The sequence below is a fragment of the Tinamus guttatus genome, unplaced genomic scaffold (genome assembly GCF_059628265.1).
Source record: "Tinamus guttatus ecotype Peru unplaced genomic scaffold, ASM5962826v1 Tinamus_guttatus_pri_ptg000125l, whole genome shotgun sequence".
NCBI lineage: Eukaryota > Metazoa > Chordata > Aves > Tinamiformes > Tinamidae > Tinamus > Tinamus guttatus.
In genome coordinates this window covers 4,538,772-4,560,999 of record NW_028288659.1, presented here as the reverse complement: position 1 = coordinate 4,560,999, position 22,228 = coordinate 4,538,772, and the positions used below count along the sequence as shown (strand labels likewise).

Below are 22,228 nucleotides of genomic sequence, written 5' to 3'. Positions count from 1 at the left end.
AGATCTCAAAAGTAAGGTTAATTTCTTATTCTTCTCTGGTAACTGTTTTACTTTTTCCAATTGTTCTAAACAGCCGTACATTTAATTAGTTTTGCGTGTTTGTTTCTCCTCCAGGAGACAGGTAATTCATTAATCTGTCATAGCAAACATGAGCAGCATTGTGTTCTCTAAAGTTTAATTTTTGCAAGAGAGAAGCAAGCGAGAATTCCTGTTTCTGTTTACTGAATTGTGTTAAAACACGTACGTGTGTAGCTTGATGTAAGTTGTATCCTGGAAAATCCATCAGAAATATCATTGGATTCTGTTGAATTGTTGGGCTGCTTTTATTATTATTATTATTATTATTAATAATAATAATATTTTCTTTGTCTATGCAATTGCAAAGAATAAGAAATGGTTCATAGGTTTTATAAATAATTGGAATGGGAATTGGGGTGTATGTAATTAAAAGGTTTCTTTTCCTGCTTGAATCAACCTGATGGCATAGAAGAAGTTTATTCAGTGGCTGAACAGGGCTGCTGAGATCTGGCCCCAAGCCCATTCTGCCCATTTTCTCTTTTCTGGGTGACTGGAGGCAGGAACCTGCAGCTGGGGAGGAACGCTTGTGCTCCGAGGGAGCTGGCTGGCACCCTCCTACCTGCTGCTGCAGGGTCCTCAGGGGAGACGTGAAGTCACAGCCTCAGCAAAAGCTGCGTGTGTTTTCCTGGGGTGGTCGTGTTCAGATCATGTTCTGCTGTTGGTCTCACAATAGGTATTTACAGCTTGCTTTCTGTGGGTTCAAACCCACAGGTGGATTGAAAGGAGACCTACATAACAATAACCTGTCATTTTTTCCCGGTGAAAGCTCGTTTTTAGGGTTCTAGAATCCCAGGAATGCTATAGTTCAGGCTTAGGAGTAAAACAAATGTGTACCTTTGTTCAGCAAGCAATTCCTAGCAGAAGAGATTAAAAATTACTTTACCTGATAAGCAGTTTATCTTGCATGATATTCACTTTTTATAACCTGCTCTTCTGCAGAGTGGTTCTTGTTCTAATGTATATATTGGTGTATCCATGGATGGATTTCTTCCCACAGAGGAGTAGACTTAAATATATAGAGATATCTATATAGATAGATACACATATTAACTGTTTGTGTAATAAACATTACTGAACAACATGTTTCAGTTGACCTCAATCTTTATGGTCCCATGAGGCATGTGAACTTCAGGATGTAATTCTGTGGATCTCCGTGTTTGAGGAATGAGGTTCTTAATTAGGTTCTTTAAAAGGTAATGGAATTTGTTGTTCTGTACTTTAATTTACATGTAATATACTCCTTTAAAGAATAGTAGGTATAAGAAAGTTATTTAAATATTTTAAGTTGGAGTGCAGCAACTTCCAAATTTTATATAAATTGTCTATATTTTGCCTGGCAAGTTTTTCTTCTGCTGCTTACAGTGGGCAAATTGTATTATATAGTGTTTAGAAACATCCATTTCTATTAACACTAACATTTGCTTTCAGCAGCATTCATCACCATATTAATAGCTTTTAAATAGACACATTTGTGTGTTTGAGTTCTGTTGTTTCTGAATGTACTGAATTTGTCTAAACAAGAATAACTGTGCCATTCATGCAATAATATGGATTATTACACACTATATATGAAAAACTGCAGAAGTATTGATGGTGGAAGTCTTTTGTTCAGCTGCCTAGAATAGAGTTCTTTATGGTGCTCATGAGCTGTGCGAGTGAATGAGTTGATTACTTGAGTGATGAGAACGATAACGTGTGGTGCTCATTGCCAGTCTGATAGCACAAGAAGCAAATATTTACATAGTGTATTTCTAGAGCCTCAGCCGTGTTGACTAGGTAGTGCAAGCAAGAGAAACATTAATATGGTGCCAAACAACCACCATACTGTAAGATAGCAAAGCTTTTGATCATTGAGTTAATGGTGTCTATATATTTTACACTTGCAACCCTATTAGCCTGTGACTGCATTTAGCTAAGTGTACATTCTCTGCCTCTTAGAAAGGACCTCTTAGCACTGATATTTCTTTTTCTCTGTAGATAATTTGGATAATTATTTATAATAATAACTATTTAGAATATCATCCATGTATTTTCAATCATTCAATTTTCAACAGAAAATAAAAAGTCTTGATGGGAAGAGGACTCCGCTTGCTTGAAGAAAGTGCACTGAGAAACACTCTACCATCTCCAAAGATCTAACTTTTTATGTGAAGGAATAGCTTAGGGGAGAAATGGATAAAGAGGCTTGGGAATAAGATACTGAATTCCTGCCTCTGTAAAAGATTTTCTGTGTGAATTTGGGCACACCACCACTTTGGTCACATACACAAAAAAGACACAGTGGAAAAGGTTGTGTGACTGGGCCAAGCTCACAGGGTGATGCAGGGGCTGGGAGGACACTCCCCTGCTCTACCCAAATGTTTCCCACAGTAGTGCACAGCTCATCTCCAGTTGCCTCTCTGGCACACTCCTATTCTGTCATGCACTAAGGGACGGGAGTGACACCAGTGAGTGGAAGGAGCCCTGGTAGGTCCTTCATACAAAACACAGAAGTACAAAGTATACCTATATCTATATATCTCTCTATAAATACATGTATACACACATCTCTAAGAGAAGGACACCAGTGGGTTGCAACAGGAAGAGCAACCTGGTGGAATACAATGGGCAGTTGGAGAGCAGATATCTCTTGGGTTTCTGCTGTGGTAGATGAGGGATCAAATCAAAAAAAAAAACAGGGATCTTCCATTGCGACTTCAACTTCCAACTTACTTTAGGAAGATGCAAAGTTCCTGTACTAAACGGTTTTCCCCCTGGAAAAGGAGAGCAGTGCTGGGCATCGCAGTGCAGGGTCACAGCGTGGAAGGGAAGGCCTGAGCTTCACACATGCCTGAATCCTGCAGCGAGGAAGAGAAGGGGAATGAGCAAGACAGTTCTGCTTTGGAGTGCAAACATTCCCCATGCTGTGTTGGACAAATGCTTTCCAGGAACATCAGGTTTTAGTCAGTTATTTTGAACGGGTAACTGGCTGCTTTTATACAGTTCCGATTTGGATTTCATCAGGACTTCACTGAACCAGTTCACATTCAGTTCCAGCTCTGGGGAAATAACAGTGTGAGACAGTTTTTCATTTGAGTTTGCACTTGGCCTAACTGGAGGGATAGTGAGGACTGTAATCCCCAAATGCTAATTCTGTTTTTCACTGTCTAGCTGCTTTTTCAGATGATGAGATTTGGAGGTCTCTGGGCAGGGTGTGGTGGATAGGTGTCCGTATTACACAGAGATTCTTCATAACTCTTAATTCCTGTGAGGAACATTTGAGTGGAAAAAAGGCCTACTTTGTTAGCATAGGGATTCCCAGTTGTCACAACAGAAATAAGATGTTTCTGAATTTTCCTGTCTCTGTTCACCCCCTTACCTCCCAGCTGAATTTGAAGAAGAAGAGGTCATTCATCACCAGTCTCTCCCCCAGACTTGCCAGCTATCCCCAGGATGTTAACCTGTGGGTTGGAAGACTGAACTACTTTCATAATAATGCATGTTGACAGAACATTATGGGAAAAGCAGCAACAGCTTTTTCTTGTGTCGTACCAGCATATAAAAGACTTCACTTTCAGGGCTGTCAGTCTGTCATTCTCATGAACTCTACTATGTGCACTGAATGATTTTTTTCCTCCCTTCAGACAAAAACTATGCAATTCTATTGCTGTACTTTCTCACTTAAACAATTTCTTCTCTTTTCTTAGCTAAAAAATAAAACCTACCATGATTTTTCATAGAACAAAATTTGGAAGGGATGGTGAAATTCCTCAAATGAAACGCTTCATTGCTCAGGCAGCAATGTGACATTAAATTTACTGTAGAAATAGGAGGTAAGGGGGGATGAAGAAGGTGAGAGAGACTCAGTGAAATTGCATTTTGTTTGACCTGTACACTTTTCCCCTGCTTGCATGCACTGATCTTCTGCTTGCTGTACAAGCTGCTGAGGCTGCAGGTGGAGAGCACTGTTCTGTAGGATAACACAAACCAGCTGAGTTAGTTAGAAGGTTGCCCCATGAAGCTGTGCTGGAAGTTACTGTAGCAGATGTCTGCCAAACCAATTGTAAAAGCCTACCTTGCTTTTGGACAGTTTCCTAAGCACTTTGACACAGCAGTCCCTGTCAATCAGCACAGGAAAAACATTGGACGGCTTATGTGCTGCTTAGTACATCAGTCCTGCTGCCACTATTGAACATTTGTGTCTTCTAAGCTGTTCTTTGTGTATTTTATGGTTGTTTTTATCATTACTATAGAAAATCCTGTTCAGAACAGGAGTGTGTTCACTGCAGCTCTTTGTTGTGGCTTATTATCTTACACTCCCCTTATCCCATTATACAGATACCCTCAATTCATTTTTTTTGTAACTTTTCCGGCAAAGAGGACTTGTACCAAAGAAGCTTTTTTTTTTTTTTTTTCTTTTTTTAATCTAGGCTTCATTTCAATTCCTTTTGCCTGTCCACATGCAACAGAGCTGCAATGCAATAAGCTAACTCTGAAATCCTTGCTAACTGCCACCTCAGTGGCTCTACCAAGAGATGGCCCCAATGTGTATGTTCTGTTAGCTCTGCAGTATATTCAGGCCAAGAAGAAAATTGCTCACCTATTTTAAAAAAAGTTTTTTATTTTACATTTTTAGATGTGTTTTCTGCAGATGAGTTTTTAGACTAGCCATGCAAATGCTGTAGGTTGGATGGTTTAAAATTGACACCAAGAAAGCAGTGAGTCTTTTTATATGTCTGTCAGTCCGTAGTTTAATTTCTGTATTACAATGTGTGCTTTTGCTGTTCATAGTACTGAAAGTTCTGTTACTAAATTCATTAAAATGTAGTGGAAAAGGGACCATCTTTGGTGGATGTTGAGAGTGAAGAATCTTCACTGGACCAGGGACCAGTTCTTACAGGATACACATTGCTTTATATGTTTTCATACAGAGGATTTCTATCCCTTTTTATGGATGGGAAATGCAAATGTGGACATGTTAATTTACAAAGAATTTCAGAAGTACATAGGCAGTTAAGATATCTAAATCTGACTGAAATCTTTAGAAATGGGATACCTGTGCTGTTACTTACTTTTGAAAGTCCTCCTGGGATTCATGTACTAGACTGTTTACTTTAGAACACCTTTTCTTAGTCACATTTCTGTTAGCTGTTCCTCAGAACCCAGCTGCTGAATAGGAATCCTCTACAGGCTAAGTTGAGTGTTTGGGTAGATGAATGAATGGGTGAGTGGATGGATGGATGGATGGATGGATGGATGGATGCCCATGGGTGTTCTGAGAGAATTCACAAAAAGCAAGGAATGGCACTAGGGTCTGATTTGGAACTTTTCAGTTTTACTGACTTAATAGGACTTCAAGGGTACACAAAAAGGCAAATTGGAGAGAGATGGAATATCTGTATAGATATTAAAAAGTTCAGAAACAAATGTCTGCAATTCCAGGCTGCACAGCCAGAGTGTGAGATTCTTGATCATTCTTTTCATATGATATAGTGCCAGTGTTGTGAACTCTGTAGTCATAGCCTTGTGAGGAGTTGGCCCACTTTTGAAGAGGATTGCTCCTTTTTCAGAACAGATTAAAAACACTTTGTGGCTTATTTTCTTTTTACTTTTCCATGGAACTCTTTGCCTAAGAAGATTTTTTTTTTAATTATTTTCTTGCAGTCCTCATTCCATCCCAGATCGCCTACGGATCAGAGTGAACAGAATTAATTTACAAGAATATGAGGGGCTACACTATGACAAAGAAAAGCTCCGGGAAGCTTGTAAGTTGGAAGAAGTTAAGCTATAGCTACTTTTGATAGAACATTCTGTATGGATCTTCCATTAACAAAAAGCCAGGATCAAGACATCTTGCATGAGTCATGTGTGGAGTATATGTGTATGTTTGCAAACACAGGTACACATATAAAAGCTTTATAAATGCTCCCTCTATAAATTATGTCTTCTGCAAGTTGGTGGTATTTACTGTAAGTGTTTTTCACACCTTATCAATGACTGTCTGTTGGGTCCTACTGGTGTCAGGATTTTATGTTTAACACCAAATGTGAAACTATGGGGAGAATCATGATTACTTTTATATCAAGAAGGTGCTCTGACCTTGAATATGGTTCTTGCATAGGTGCATTTACCTTGGGAAATAAATTTGGCCTCACCAATCTGCAATTCTTTAAATAGTTTTCAGTTTTCTATGTATGAAAATAATCACTGTATTGTTTCCTCATGTCATGGTTTAACTGCCGCATTCAGGGGGTAGGCTAAAAGCAGTTAGTAACACTGCTGACTGTGATCCATGCTTAGAAATGGACTCCTCTCCTTGGTCACACATAGAGTCATTAATCAATGAGAGACATGGATGCTTGTGATAACAATTTAATAGATTCTTGTTCATGCATCTGCTCACTATTCATATTAAATTACAAGCATGGCTGTTTGTTGGGTAACAAAACTTTAGTTTCTTTCTTGATACAGAGCGCTTTGGCAGTTACAGGATGGGAATCCTTTTAATTGGTTTGCTAATTTTACTGTTGGAAGATAGTTATGCCACTTCACTTTCACTCTTCCAGTCCTGCTCCTCCTAACTCTCCATGTTCACAATCCAGCTTTCCAACAAAAGAACTGAGATGGCTTGAATTTTAATACAAGTTCTGACAGCCTTATCCAAATTTTCTGTTAACAGATTTCAGCCATAATTAAAGCAATCCGAGCTTTTGTCACCGGACCGAGAAGAATTATAATAAGATGAGGATTATGGTTCTTTGGAGAGAAGTGGTTTCAATTTAAAGTTGAGAGTTTGACTTTGAGTAGACTTAAGGCCATATTGAATATGCATCTATCTAACCCTGTCCACAGCAGTCTGACTCCTTTGTTCTTCCTATGCCACAGTCTTTCCCCATTCAAAGAGAACAATCCATACTCACTAGAGTATATTTTTTGTTTCTCTGTGTATAGTATAAATTATTTTGTGCTTAAGAGCCATTTTCATGTTCTTGCAAAGGCATCCAACTTTTTAACACTACAAATGTAAGTAGATATTTATCTTCTTGTCACCTGATGTAGCTTTAGATTATACATGTGTTTGGTCTCTTGATGGATGTGTGCTTAAGAGATTTTTTTTCAAAAAGTACATGCTTGCCAAACAAAAACTAAACTGTAGCTCTCAGGTACAGGCAGGACACTTTCAGTAAGACTCTTTTGTCCCTTTATTCCAAGTTGCTGCTTGGCCAGCCTGATAATATAACACAGCTGCTTGCTATACTCTTCTGACAAAAGTCTTTCCATCAAGTTGTTTTTCCTCCTGCCCTACATTACCTCTCTTGATAATAATTGTACTTCAGTGTCTTTACACTAAAATACGAGAAAGCAAAAAAAAAAAATCCTCATCAGCCTAAAACAGATCACAAGAGATATGTCACGTTACCCTTTGCAGCTTTTAGGAAGCTCCTGTGTAAGGACACAACTTCAGCATGCACTGAAGGTCATGAATTTTATACGTGTGGACAAATACTTAAGTGTCTTGCATCTCACTTGTCCAGTCTTTAGTTCATTAGAGTCTGATCTTGATTTGAATATTTCTAACTGGTCCTAACTATGACTGAAATAAAGTATGTGTGGGAAGAGAGGTGTTCTCTGAACAAGCAGAAATCAAGCGGTTTTAAATATTCTAGTCAAACTCCCTGGATTTCATGAAGCAAAAAATGGAAAATTATTGTGCTTCGCTGAGCATGAGACTAGCATCCTAGCTGCTCTGGGCCTTACTGCAAGAGGCTTACATCCACCAGGAACTGATAGTAGCTAGTCAACAAGCTGCATGGTTATACTGGAGGCCTATACAACTTGAATTTTTATAAGGAAGGAAGATAAAAAAATCACCTAAGTTAAGTGTTTCTTTTAAAAAGAGCAGATAGTCCTTTTAATAGCATTTCCGACATAGGTTATTGCATATATACCAAATGGTTTTATGATGGTATCTCTACGAGCCTGCCTTCCTGGCTCTAACACATGGATAATAATTCTATGAAATAAGTGTGCTCAATCCTTGTCAGTAAATCTTCTCACAGAGCATTGTCACTAAAAGTTACTTGCCTAAAGAAGTGGGGGAGTGAAGAGAGAGGGTCAAAGGGTGGAGTCAGGCACGAGGTGGGACACTTCTTTCCTAATCCCCAAGTTGATTATAATGGGGAGGGGAGGAGGAGGAAATTGTGTCATTACTTTCTCATAGAAAATAAATCACCAGGGCAAGTGAATGGTTGAAATTTTATAAGTGTGAATTAAAAACTTGAATTCAGATAATTCCTGTACACCAGCAAATTACATGAACACTTGAAGAATGGACCCTGTTACAGTAGTATATCTGCGAGGCATATTACCAGATGTGAGTTTAGCTTCTTCAGCTAAGTTGGGACTTTCAGGTGCATGTAATGTCTCAATGCTCACGAGAGACTGAATTTTTATGTTTGTCAAGGCTTTGGCATAATACTGTACTTACCGTACATTCACTACCCATAATGAGTTACTGCACTTTTATCTCGTGATTTTTTTGGAAAACGAAACAAAATCTCACAGCAATCGGAGAGAAAAGGAAAAAAAAAAAAAAAAAGGGAATCCAGTTGATAATGCATGTTATTATTCCTGAAGGAGCAGTGCAAAGAAACTGTTATGATTTTTGCCTGTGACATGTCTCTGTAATAGAGTTTTGAATGATCTGACATCAGTGTAATAATCTGGATCACTTTAAATCACAGTAAATACATTTCACTCTCTTTGTTTGCTTGAAATACTGATTTGATTCTATCAGCAGCTTCATCAAAAATTGCAGTTCCCTGACATGTAACAACTCGTCATGCAAACAGTTCCATGAAGATTAATCTTCTCTCTACTGGAGGTAGACACCTCATTTTGAAAACCTTCTGAGCAATTAAAGACTGTCATTTTGTCCTCTGAAGGGCACAACCATTCTTAGCTCTTCTGTTGCTGTTTTTCTTGTTGCAGCAGCTGGCATTAAACCAAGATCCTGTTTCTTAGTTGTCCCTTCTCTCCCCTATGTTCTTTTTCTCCTTCATTCTGTCTTCTGTCTGCATCTCTGACTGTTGTTTTAGGGGATGCTTATTGATCCTTCAGTGAGAAGGGATGAAAGCTTCCCTGCAATCTCCTAGGAAAGGAGATGTATGTTGGACATTTTAGTTATGTTGCAATGCTCTTTTTTTTTTTTTTCCCTGACATCTCCCTGTACACATCCCAAGCAGTTGTCATCCTGGCCACCAGCTTTAGCTTTTTCAGACTGGTGCAATGATTGTACCCTATGTGACCATGACTGAGACTATCATCCTCAGCCAGTCAGTTGGATCAATGTTTCTAGGTGGGCAGAAGAGAATTCTCTCTCTCTCTCTCCCTTCTGCTCTCCTTCTCCTTTGCTCTCTCTTTCTCTCATTTATCTACTCTTTCTAACTTACTCTGAGCATAGGGGAGTGTAATTCAAAGCAGTGTCGAGGGGAAACAGTTGAGTTCTTTTAAAAATATTTTTCTATTTTTGACTCTCTATTTTCCCCTTCCACATGATGGAGATATTTGTAGGAATTAAAAACAACCAAAAAACAACAACAACAACAACAACAACAACAACAACACACCCTACTGAGGGTCCTCGTCCCTCCTAGCACTATTGCAAATTTGTGCCATGAAGATGGAGGGGTGAATTAGCTTACCAGGAGCAGTAGCTGCATATATATATATTTAATAGAATCTGTCAGTTCGTACTGCCCTTTACTTGTTTGCTATGCTTTAGATCTGGAGATCCAGTCTTAATTTGCTCAAGCACCGCTATGATTAAGAGGGAATCCTACCCTACCTCATCAGTGGCAGAATCAGAAATAGGTCTCATAACCATGACAGTTGTGTCTCCCACCGCTTATTCACATAGGACAGCTGTTCCTTCTCTCCTCTGAAACAAAACAAAGTGCTGGATTAAAAAGCAACTTTTAAAGAAAATTTATTTCCATGTGCATAACAATTGAACCATCCACAAACCCACAGTCTCTTTCTTTTCTGCCTCTTTGCTTTATGTGTGTATGGGGTAGCATTATTTGAAGGTAACCTCAGGTTGTTCTCTTTTTCTCCAAGTAACCTGTCTGATTACATCTAGTAAGATTTATTTATTGCATGTTTCCCTGTCTTCAATTTCTGTGGTTTATCTGAGGACTTGGTTCATCTGAGGATTTCTTATCAAGTATCTGGAGTGACAAGTTTGTGAGTCATCTGAAATGAGTACTGTATATACAGAGATACTGTTGCTTCCTTGTACCAGTGATGTACTTAGCACAGTTTGAGAATCCCTGGTGCCTGAAATTTGTTCTGATACTGCAAAGTTTGGGGATATGAAGAATAAAGTTATTTTGGAGACTATTCCACATGATTTTTAGCAAGTGGTTAAATAAGAAAAGGTCAACATTTGCATCCTGAATGCCTATAATGCAAATAGGGGAGTAGAGGACCTCCTGCTTGTTGTTGTCTTTGGTGGGTAAAGCCTGAGTTAGTAGATGGAATCAGGACATAGGTGATTAGTCACTGAGGGAAACATCCTCACACTGAGAGGCAGCTTCTTTCTAAATGAAGTTAGATGGGATGGAGCGTTTAGCTAAAACTCCCTGCTCTTCCAGTTTGTGAAGGAGGCACCAATGTTCAGTTATTTGACAGGAGGTCTCTTAAGGGATATGGTGGCTTTTCTGTACAAGCTCTATAAAAGGCAGAGAGCCTAGAGATTGTCTTTAAATTCCACACTGTTTAAAAGTCTCTGTTTTGCTCTGGTAATTTTGCTTTCTCAAGATTTGTTGTACAGACATTAGATAATTCATGCATTTTCTGTCATAGTTGTTTAACACTATCTGAAACTGGGAGGGTTGCATGGTTTGCTTAAGGTCAGCTAGCAGGGTGGTAGCCAAGGGGATAAGAAGTCACCGGTGATCTAAAAAGAAAACTGTGCTGCCTCTGAGCTCCCAAATTTTCATGCTGCTGTGTACAGGTATAAACCACTGATAAATGTTTATAACAGAAACAGAAATGCCAAAAGCAAGGAGTAAGTGCCAATGGCCTCTTTTGTCTCAAAGCAGATATCTCTTTTGCCTGGTGATGGATGAGACCTCATGGGCCTTTTCTGGAGAGCACAATGAATTGTATTTCTCTCTTTCTCTCTGATTCTCTCTGTGTCTCTCTCAAACTCATACGTGCATGCTCACAAGCACATACGTATTCAAGAAACAGGATGACACAGACACAGGAATCCAAAAGAAGAAAAATAGAATGCAATTAAATAAATAAAACAAGTAATACCATGAATATGGATGACAGGGTCGAAATAATTTAATCCTGACTTTTCCTAACTTCAAGCTCTTGAGTTTGTAGTCATAACACTGTTTGTTCAACAGTGGATATCATTATCTGTCTTTAAAAAAAAAAAACAAAAAAACAACCCCTCTCATGGCTGCAAGTTGACTCCCCAAAAGGTATATTTAGACCCAACATACAGTCCTCTGCCTTTTCAGTTAGGGGGGCAACTGCCATCTACAAAGTTGGTAGGAGACCAGTATTGCAATGGATTTCAAAAATATATATTGATCTCAAAATGATCTCAAAAAAGTGAAGAGATATAAGAATATTAAATTCAATTCCAAGCTTTCAAGGAAAGCTTGCTGTGGTTTGGCTTTATAGCATAGATTATTCTGTCAGGTGTTTCAATCTATGCTCCTGCCTCTTCCTTTTCTATCTATCGCTTTTCTGATTCAATTTCTTCTAACCTTTCATTCCCGGTCTTCCCTCTCTGGCTATGCTGTTTCCCTCCCATTCTTACTGACCAGCTATATCTGTTTCTCCATATCTCACATTTTGGGCTCCTCCTCCTTTCCTTAATTCTAATCTCTCTCTCATTGTTCACTGGATTTGTTTTTTCAGGACTTAGTTTCCCTTCTCTACCCCTCTCTGTTCCCAGCTCTTTGTAGTCTTCTTGCCTTAAACTGTTCTGCTGTTCTGATGTTTGGGACAAGTTCACTCTTTTTTTAACTTTGGGCAACTTCTTCCTTTGCATGGCAGAGTAACGAGGAGGTTACTGAGAGCTTGAGAGGGATGACCTTCCTCTAAAATGTGCTGTGTTTTAAATCTGAAAAAAGGCTTATATTTGTTAAGAAAAGCGTTTTATGCAAACACAGTCAGATTAAAATCATACTACAAAGGCCAAACCTCTTAACCTGTCTGACTACTTCAGAATTCTCTCTCAAGGTTTCTGAGGATTTACTGCAATTACTTGGTCCTTCACATTTCTAATATCAGTGGAAACCCCTCAGGAAAATGGCTTCTTTATAACATCTTCAGTTGTGAGGATGCTTTATTTGCTACATTAAACATTTACAGCCCACTGTCTAATCTTCCCGAGCCCCTGAGGTATGTCAGACTTCGAATGAGTTTTCCTGGCATTCACATCTACATTAATGATCTGTCTCAAGGCTGTTTTGTTTGGGATTTGAGTGGGTTAATCGTGGTTTTTAGATCACAAATTGAATCCTTTCGTAACAATAAATGGGGAAGTTAATTGAATTTTATTTTCTCCTGATGGTGTAATATGCAGTATGTTCAGGCTTCTTCAATTTGTGTCTACAGTACCATTAAAGAGCTCCCTAGCTTTAGGTATTCAACACAATGGACAGTTAATAGGTGGAAGATCTCTTCCTTGTTTATAACTTTCATAGCTAATTTTGAGAGGACTGTGGAAATCACTAATAATCTTGCAGTCAATTAGAACATCATGCTAGCTGTATTGCTGCACCTAGCCCACACTTTTCCTGCTGATACCTGATTTCAATGAGTGTTGCTATGGACGGAGAGCTTTCTGCAGTACTGGTTCAGAATAATAAGCAACTCTCTGCCTGTCTAACCTCTTGGGGTTCTTATACTGCTGCTCATCACTGTAGCATTAGAGTCCATATCCACAGCTCCCCAGACAAATTTCTTTTCATCACTCAGGGAGCACAAAGAACTTGGATACGAGCAGCCGGAAGAATAAATGTCTCCGGAGGAAAAAAAAATTCAGTATTTGAGTGCTGCAGCTTGACTCTTGAACTGGGACTGTCCCTTATTTTTGGCATATTTCCAAGTGTGGGTATATCTGTATTTTACAAGAATAGGTAGTGTGCATGTGTGTGTGGGAAAGCTGCTTGGCAGTGCCTGTGGTATTAATGTGTGCAAGTCTTTAAGCTATCTTCTCCCTTCTTTCAACACATCTAGGAATCACTTCATCCTGCAGCACCATTCTGTACCATCCAGCTTCTCATCCATACAGGGCAGGGCTACTCAGAAAAGGGGGAAGCCTCTTTATTCAGATCTGAAGATGCCTGAATAAAATTGTCCACAACGATATTTAATGCCTTGCATACTATGCACACTGACTTCACACATTTCACTAATTCGCCATAACTTACCTAAATTTGCCCTCATTGCATAGTATTGCCCTGTATTTAGACAAGCAACGGTCCAGTCATTTCAATCCCATTTCCAGTCATAAGTACTTGCTTTTGTTTTCAAACAGGAATCACCGTGAGGCATTTTGAAAGACTTGGCTGCGTGGTGCATCATGCATGCTTGCTGCAGTTTATAATATGAATGAGAGCTGGCATTTTGCTTGCCAAAGGTCAAGCGAGTCCCAAAAAATTTGGTAGGAGACACTTCAACATACACCATAGTGTTATTCAAAAGTAATGTAGAAGGTGGCAAGAGGAGACAATGGGAGATGCCTCTCAGGTGTCCTTAGATAACCATTGACTTACAAAGCTGAAGGTCGTGTGACTTCAGGACTTCCAGGTAGCAGAAGTCACACATCTTAAGAACAAAGACATGCAGGCTGGGTTTCCAAACTTACTTTTTTGATCACACAGAATTAATGGGAATCATTTCAGTTAACCTATGAATTCTTACATTTTCTTCGCTCACATAGATAAGACCCAGAATGTGATTGATAAACTATCTCTTGCCTATTAGTCTTTTCAGACATTTTGGTGGATTTCTTTAGATTTTCAGACATTCATAAGGTCTGTCTGCTCTGGATCTTCAGGAATGGGGGTACTTGATGATTTCAGTTCTTTTAGCTGTAGTGTCTCAGCAGATCAAACCATCCGTCCCCATTAAGTGCCTGGGTTTCTTCATCACAGATGGAATTCAATAGAAAAGAAACAGAAACTGATAAAAAAAAAATGACACATTTTGAACCAGTGAGATATCTCGCTAATGTTCTATAGCTGTCAGAGGCATAGTCATGTCGCTTGTGATTCACTGTTCAAAGCTATAAACAAAAAACAAATGCTCCGTTCAGTAAGAGCTGCAGAGGGATCTACAGAATTGAAGCTAGAAAGCGAGCTTGAGGGTCTCCTGTCAAAGCGAGTTAAGCAGTAATAACCCCTAGGCGAAGAAAATCAGCCCGTAACCTAGAGCATTAGAACACGTAATGGAAGCCTAGTGACTGACTCCTCCCTGCTCCTCTGCCTTGTCTCACAATCGCTGCTTTTCCATGAAAATTTCTTGTGGGTTGCAATGGGCAGCGATCCCTTCTGGACATTCTGAAAATGAGCAAGTGAACTGGGATTGCTCTGGCATGGTCAAAAGCGTGAGCTTTTTTCCTATTCTTCCTCTCTCTTCATTTTTATTTTCTTGTTTCTCCCTTTCTCTTCTCTTTCCTACTTCTATTTTCCTCAGGTTCATAGCTGTTCAGCAGCTTAAACTGCCTTCTAAGCACAATTTTGCAACATAGTTGATTTTAGCCTCTGAGGTGCCTATTGACTTTGGCTATAGTTGATGCTCCCATACTTTCCACTCTGAGGCTACTGAATTCTTTACACTTCCAGCCTTGATGGGCCACAATAATATGAGCCCCAAAGACATTCATCCTTATTTCTTGTCACTGTCTTGTTTTCCTGAAGCTGTGAGAGTAAAGAGCTTCTCAGTAGATAAATGTCTCAGAGTGCCTCTTAATCAATGTCTTGTGAATGACAGGAGGGGCTGCAGTTGGTTTTTCTATTTATCTCCAAGCTGTCAGTGACTTTGTGCTGCCCCTTGTTACCCAATTAACAAAATGGTTTATGACATTCATATTCTGCTCCCTTCCTGGAATACTTCATATGAGTATTTAAATCTCTTTCCTGCTACTTCCTTGCTGTTTCACTATTTTTGAGGCATTGTTCGATTAAAGACCATCTAGGGAAAAAGAAAACTTTTTCAGTGATTCTGTTTTAGAAATTCAGGTGCTCAAGATTTTTCTTATTTCTTTCTTTTATATTTAATGAGATCTTAGTAGGTAGCCTTCTTGGAACCTTAAATGTAGACTCATACATTCTTTTTCTCTCATTTGATCTTTTTTGTTTTTTATGGCTTCAAGAACAGAATGGTTGTGGAAAACTAAATCCCCAATTATGGAAAAGGCAGCCTTCAACTGAGGGAATTAATTTGCTCCATTTTTACAAGCTCTTTTGTTGTATTTTTTTCCCCGAAGAAAGTGGTGAGATGTTTTGTCAGTTTTGTGTGTGTATGGAGTAAAGTCTGTTTAATTTAAAAGCTACCTTGCATCACAATAACATTCTGTTGGACATTTTTCTCCCAAATCAAGCTGTGGTTGTAGGGATACTCTTTAAATATGGTAGTTCGCTTTGGAAGCAAAAGTTGAAGTTCAAAGGCACTTACGTTTTTTTCTTCAAATCTTAATCATAAAATGCAATGAAGGGATGTCAGTGTTTTATTTGGTTGGATTTTTTTTCCTGCTAAAATCAGTACTGCTTATCTTCCATAAATTTATGTCAACAAGCAAGAAGCTTAGGCTGGAAAGCAGAAGCTGCCCTATAATTTTATATTAGTTGATGCAGTTTCATAACAGGACCACCAGGGGAAAAAAAGTAAACCTCAAATGCATGATTCACAAAAACATGTGGGTAGAATTAAAAAAAAAAAAAAAGTTATGTTTTTTCTTTACATTGAGTGGTTTTTAAAGAGCCATGAAAATGTTGAAAAATAAAATACTGCTTTTTAATTTCAGTGCCCTAATGTATTCCCCTGAACTCTTGTCGTGTCAATTAATATGGACATCAGATAATGAAGTGCACAATTTAGCAGAAGCTACTTAAGCTCTTTCAGGATGAATAATAGTTGAAAACCAGAAATTTTGATAATTACTAATGGGTGAAGCTGTAGATGAATGATATGTTCTTGCTTTTAAGTGATTCTTAAAATTTAGATAGCAAAAAGCTTTAGTGATGACAAATGGAAGATAAGCATATTGTAAATCTTTTTTTTGTTTGTTTTTACTTGCCCAGCCATTCCCTTAGGAATTATAGTTGTACGAGGAGATTGTGACTTGGAGACCTGTCGTATGTACATTGACCGTCTACAAGAGGTGAGTTTTCGTGAATTCAGATATCATTTGTTAGTCCTTATTATGCCTTTCCAAGAGATCTAGATCTCTCTAGTGTGGAGATCTGATAGTTATTGAGTGTTGCAATTTGTCTACCATTGAAAACAAAACTTTGCAGTAAAGTATGATACAGTAATAAAAACAGAAGTAGAACCAAACAATATTTGCTAGGTAGGAAACAAGAAGTCATGCTGAATTCATTTTAAATGATAAGAAATTTGACGTAGATGGGTATGTTTACATATTCTTTAATTTTAACAGAATACCAACATTCTCCATAAGTCTTGCTGAAATTATACAATTTTCTAAGCAAAATAGTGATTAGAAAGTCTGTTATGTATGGATAAAAATTGAGATGCTGGAGTGAGTCATATTTATGCACATAGAATTCAATAACACTGTCATGGAATAACTTGATACACTAATAAGCATGGCAAGTATGAACTGGGTATTTCCAAAAGTGTATACTCATGCAGCTAATAATGATTTAACCTTTTATGGATATCTTTCAGCAGTATTTACAAATGTGGGTACAGTACATAGGATTCCATGGCTCATTTTACACAAGAGCAAAAAGCATCATCCATTGCTTGCTTTAAGCTTTAAGGGCACTATTGGCTTCCCTGTGATTTGGAAACTGAGTCACTTATAGCCTGAATGTGGGCCTTAGTGTTTGCCTACAGGTGTTTCTGCATTTCAGCCAGGACTCCCTTCATCAAATGAATTTCTGAGCATTCAGACCCAATATGTGGGTACTGTCAGATAGAATTTCATATTGTAAGGTGAAATATATTTGAGGTATCTGGCTACAGAAATTTACAGAGAACAAATGTGAATGATGTTCTCAGCAGATTACAGATGTGGACTCAGATGAGCACAGACAGTTTAATGCTACAAATATAGGGTGGAGAATAGTTGTACAGTACCACCCTAGGAGAAGCAGGGCTAGAGGCAGGGTTTAGTTGCCTTTGGGGAAACTGGGTTTTTTTTGCAGCTTTTTATAAGGTCTGTACTACTTGCTTTGCTTGATTTGGCTTAGATGCACTTTCTGGGAATGGAGATGCCAAGGCTTTCTGCACACTGCCTACCTGCATGCTTGCTGGTGAACTGTTTTCTGTTACCAAGGCTTTTTGATAGGCTCTGGCATGATCTAAAGCTATTTGACAAAATGTTTATTAAAATTAACTAGATAACCTGTTAAAATATAGTCATTTTGATATGCCTTTTCTTTTCTGACGTGGTTGCCTTAAAGGAGGGAGAACTATCAGTGATTTTCTTGAATGTATTAATTTCTCAGAAATATTTACCAAAAATTATGCTTTTTTAGCTTCTTTGTTATCACTTTGTTGCCAAAATTCTTTTTTTTTTTTTTTTTTTTTAGTGGAACAAACAAGTCCCTGATAGGGAAAGGTCCGTTATCATATACTCCAAGGTTTTAAAAACTGTGGAATCTTTTGGACCAAGTGCTTGCAAGTCTAAACTTCAAGTTAGCTGACCATGAATATTCAGAAGTGTTCATTTAATATATTTTAAAATACTAAGAATATTTGAAAAATTATTTTTTGTGCTTACCTGACTGCCTTGCATCATAAAAGTGCAAACAGTGCTTATATTGCTTTGAATTTCTTTGGTCATTGGCATTCTTTCATTCTCCTACTAGGACCTACAGTCGGTAACTTCTACTACACAGAGAGTTCATTACCAGGTAAGAAAAAGTCTCATTTTAATAGTGCTGAATGAAGATGAGCTTAACAAGAATAAGAGATTTAAGCTTGCCTGAATTGCGTGTTGATAGCCTCAAATCTTTTGGGGATTAGCAGGAATGAATTTGCTGAGAAAACACTGAGAGATCCAGCTGATAGGAACTCATCGTCCTGAAATTGCAAATCACTTCTTGAGTCCTAATGATTACCTGGGTGACACAGGATTTCAGTTTGATAAGATATCCTGCAAATGCCATGAACCCAGGAAGACACCTGGGTTCAGATACAAATTTGGCATGTATTTCTGAAATTATCTTCTTCACGCCAGTTCTTGTATGTTTATTTTTCCCTGTCCAATTTTAACCTCCTCTTCTGAAATTTGTTATCTATCACAGGCCTGGAACTGAGCTTTAGAGCCATGTTAGTGTCTAGTGAATTGGCTAATAAAACAGTATGCATTATTCTGTTCCGCTTATTGTAAATTAACCTAAGTGACTGCTGACTGCTTCATGCATAGGAAACTGCCTGAGGTAAAATGAGAAACTAAATCTGTATATATGGGGAGAGCCAAAACAGGGTAGGAAAAGTCAGAAATCAGTCCTGTACTTGGCTCTAACCTCCACAGTTACAGCAGTTTTTAAATTAATTGCCTGGCTGTCTCCTCTAGTGCGTATCAGTGTGAAATCTCTAATATACTGTCGATATTTTATGATGTTAGGATTTGAATGCACCGTACTCTATGTTTTGCCTTCACTAGTTGTTTTTTCCTGGATTCTTCAAATGTTGCTATATTCTCAATGGGTTGTTTCTATAGACTGTCGTGTTTGGTTAATTTGAAGATTGTTCCATGTTTGTTGACATCTCACTATAAATTATAGAAAGGGAAAAAACGGGGTAAAGGGCATGAATAAAGTGCTTGAGTTGATGGAAGAGTCTTCTTATCTCACTAATAAGGCGTCATGGGTACTTTTTAGATCTCATAAACACAGTCCTCTTGCCTGATTCCTCTGCAGCTCAAAACAGGAAACATAAGCAGAAACGGTATCAGCAAGCCCAGGTGCAAATTAGAAAAATGATGCTAGAGTTGTTTTTCGTTCTGTTTTGTTTCTGTAACAAGTTTAATGGATATAATATCATGCTTGTGGGACTGAGGCTTCCCAAGCTAGTTCTGCTGTTGAATTGCAGTGAAATCTTGGCAGAAGCATGTTGCTCTGTAATTTGGGTTTACAAGAATTATCCCTCTCTTCATTTTCAAAGCATTCTGTCCTCTTTTAGGTTTAAGATTTTTACTCGTATTATCTCCTCTTTGTACCACCTACCGTGTTAATATACACCATTAACTTTGATTGCTTTATTCTTTTTTGTCTTCTGCATCCTAGTCCTCACCTTTCTTCTAACAGTGGGGTAAATAGTAAGATGCATAAAACTTTGTGCATGTACTTACAAGTACATTAGCAAGTCAGTGGATTTGAGAAAGCCCTTGATTCTCTCACCTCAGCTGCCGCACAAATATACCTAAGCATCCTACAACTCCATAAACTCACATTAGAGGAGGATGAGCTTGACTATTATTTATTTCCCTCAATATCTAGGAGGCACTAGAAGACCAAAGTTGACTCAGGACTAGGGTTACAAAATTCTAGACAATTTGTGTCCTGTGTGTTTCAAATCTGATGCTTGAACCACTGAGATATGCTGTTTGGCCCCTTTGAACAAAAATAGTTTACGTTATGACATTTTGTGTTGACTCTTCTTTAATTATCTTGTAATGCACAGAGGTTAGAGGCAAAACTTGTACATGACTGTGAGGTTTATGGGCTCAATTAAAAGCCTCATTGCCTACGTATGGGAGAGAATTAAGGCTGTTCTATTTTTGTGGGGGTGGCTATAGTTGCCATCATGTATCTGAAGATTTTTTTCAGTTAAGCAAAGTTTGTGACTTGCTGCAGTAACATTTCAGACAAGATCTGTTGCCAGGACTATGGCAAAGTACCAAATTCAAGGGCACTGTGTGATTTGTCTGGAACAGTCTTTGCTTTTCCATTCTGGACAACCAGAGAGGAAAGCCAACAATAATTGGTTCTAGTCATCTCAGGGGCAGAAACTAGTAATATGAATCTTGCAAAAGCTGGCATGATACCAGATAAAGTTGTCAGCAACTCATAGCAGCACGACGCCAGGCACTAATATGCATTTACCTGGCTGAGAAATGAGGTGATCCATCAAAACATGAAACACTGATCGTCATCATCGCTGGTTGTCAACAATGTCTAGCACATGCAGGCGTCCTGCTGGCCAGTAATCTAGGGAAGCCAAAAATTGTGTGTTTGTGTACAATGTAAGCATGACCTCATTTCTTCACTGAGCGCTGAGAAAGTGTCAGATACCTTTTTGTGCATCAGAGAGCAATGTGTACTCTCTCTTGACATATGAAGGTATTATTTTGTCTGTAATCAATCTGGAAATTGTTTTATCCAGTCAGACCAAAATGACAGCTTCCTTCAGCATTCACTGAGATTTTTCCCCAGGTTGAAGAAAGCAGCCTACTTCTTCTCCACAGTCTTACTGACTCATGTCTGGGCAGCCTGGGGAATTGAACAGATGAAACACCAATTTTTCTGTGGATATGTTCTTTATTTTTTCCCTAATTTTTTCTGACACATGGCTACCCAGATAAGAAATGATTTGGACATATGTCAGACTTGCAAAATAGCAAGACAAATTGCTGGGAAGTGACTAATATTTCTTTATTTCTTTAGGTTTCTTTAAAGTTGCAATATTGTGGTAAAAGCAGAGAAAAAATAGATAAAAAAGAGCAAATTTTGGAGTGTCTATATGAATGTTCTAGATATATTGAAAGTGCATGATATACTGCAAGCACTCATTTTTCACTCTTGTTTTTTGTGTTTTTGCACCTTCCCTTGTCTTGCATACAAAGTAAACACCCTTTCCTCCTTTAACCCATGCGCGTGGTGCCAGCCGCCTGAGGGAACGGCTTGATCTGAGGCACCTGGAATCTGTCACTTGGATCACCAAGACTTTCTGAAAGGTCTTCTCTAGTTCAGGCTGAAGTGGTGACTTGGGTGCAAGAGCTGCTGGCTAGATTTCCATGTTATATTAGGAGTTAACAGTCATAGCCCTGTTGTCCCTTCTAGCTAGACATTATATGATATCTCTTTGGAACTCACTTTCTCAGCCAATCTTTACTTTTTAGTGCTGGAACTTTAGACAACAAAATACCTGATGCAGGTGAACAGTTCCCAATATAAAAATTGTTTGTCCTGGATCCTTAGGTCAGGGAAGGTGCCAGACGTGATGTTCTGACAAGTCCCAGTGAGAAAATGTTGTATCCTGGCCTATTTTCACCACTCTATGTTCATATTATAAATGTATGTGCATTATACACATTATAAATATATGTTCAGTGTACATTATTCATATCTTATGCTTTCCATGAGAGCAATACTTTTCCCAAAGGTACACGACCTTCTTGTTGCTTCTGCTGTTTGCTTTCTTACCTTGTGCTTTGGCCCGCCATGCACAGTTTGGTAGCTTAAGGAGAAGCTAAGTGTTGATTAAGCTTAAGTATTCTTCTTGAGACAATATGTGACCGCACTGAAGACATCTGCAGGCCTGCTGATTTTACTACTTACAGTTTATCTAAGGATAGAATCTGGCTCTGTAGAAATTTGGGTGGGTGCTCATGAGACACTTGTGTTTTGCCCTGTGCAAATTGGCTTAGAACATTGTGATCCAGTGGCTTGAGGAAATTGACTGACGATCCACTGAACATGTCACAGAGCTGTGACCACATTCTGCTTTTTGACACTTTGGCCCTGCAGCTCAGTGAGAGCTGAAAGAGCAAGGGGCGTTCTGTTTGACTGCTTGTTGAGTACAGGAGGTGAAGAAGGCCTTCGCTCCACCCTGGTCGTTTGGGTCAGTTACTGAAGTAACATTCTCTGGCAAGCTGCTTTGCCCAGACTGGGAACAGGATGACTGCTTGCCTGGATGGCACCAGGTCCTGGAGAGTTTA

The 22,228-nt window shown here is 38.6% G+C and overlaps 1 protein-coding gene across 2 annotated transcripts in view; it reads left to right on the top strand.

Moving 5' to 3' along the window:
* The window catches only part of DGKI (diacylglycerol kinase iota), a 203,907-nt gene that overhangs the window by 130,093 nt on the left and 51,586 nt on the right, over positions 1-22,228 (top strand). For both annotated transcript variants that reach the window (XM_088521610.1, XM_088521611.1), the window contains exons 22-24: positions 5,722-5,822; positions 16,395-16,474; positions 18,153-18,197. In XM_088521610.1, coding sequence (XP_088377736.1) covers positions 5,722-5,822; positions 16,395-16,474; positions 18,153-18,197 — 226 coding nt within the window. The remainder of the gene's footprint in view (positions 1-5,721; positions 5,823-16,394; positions 16,475-18,152; positions 18,198-22,228) is intronic.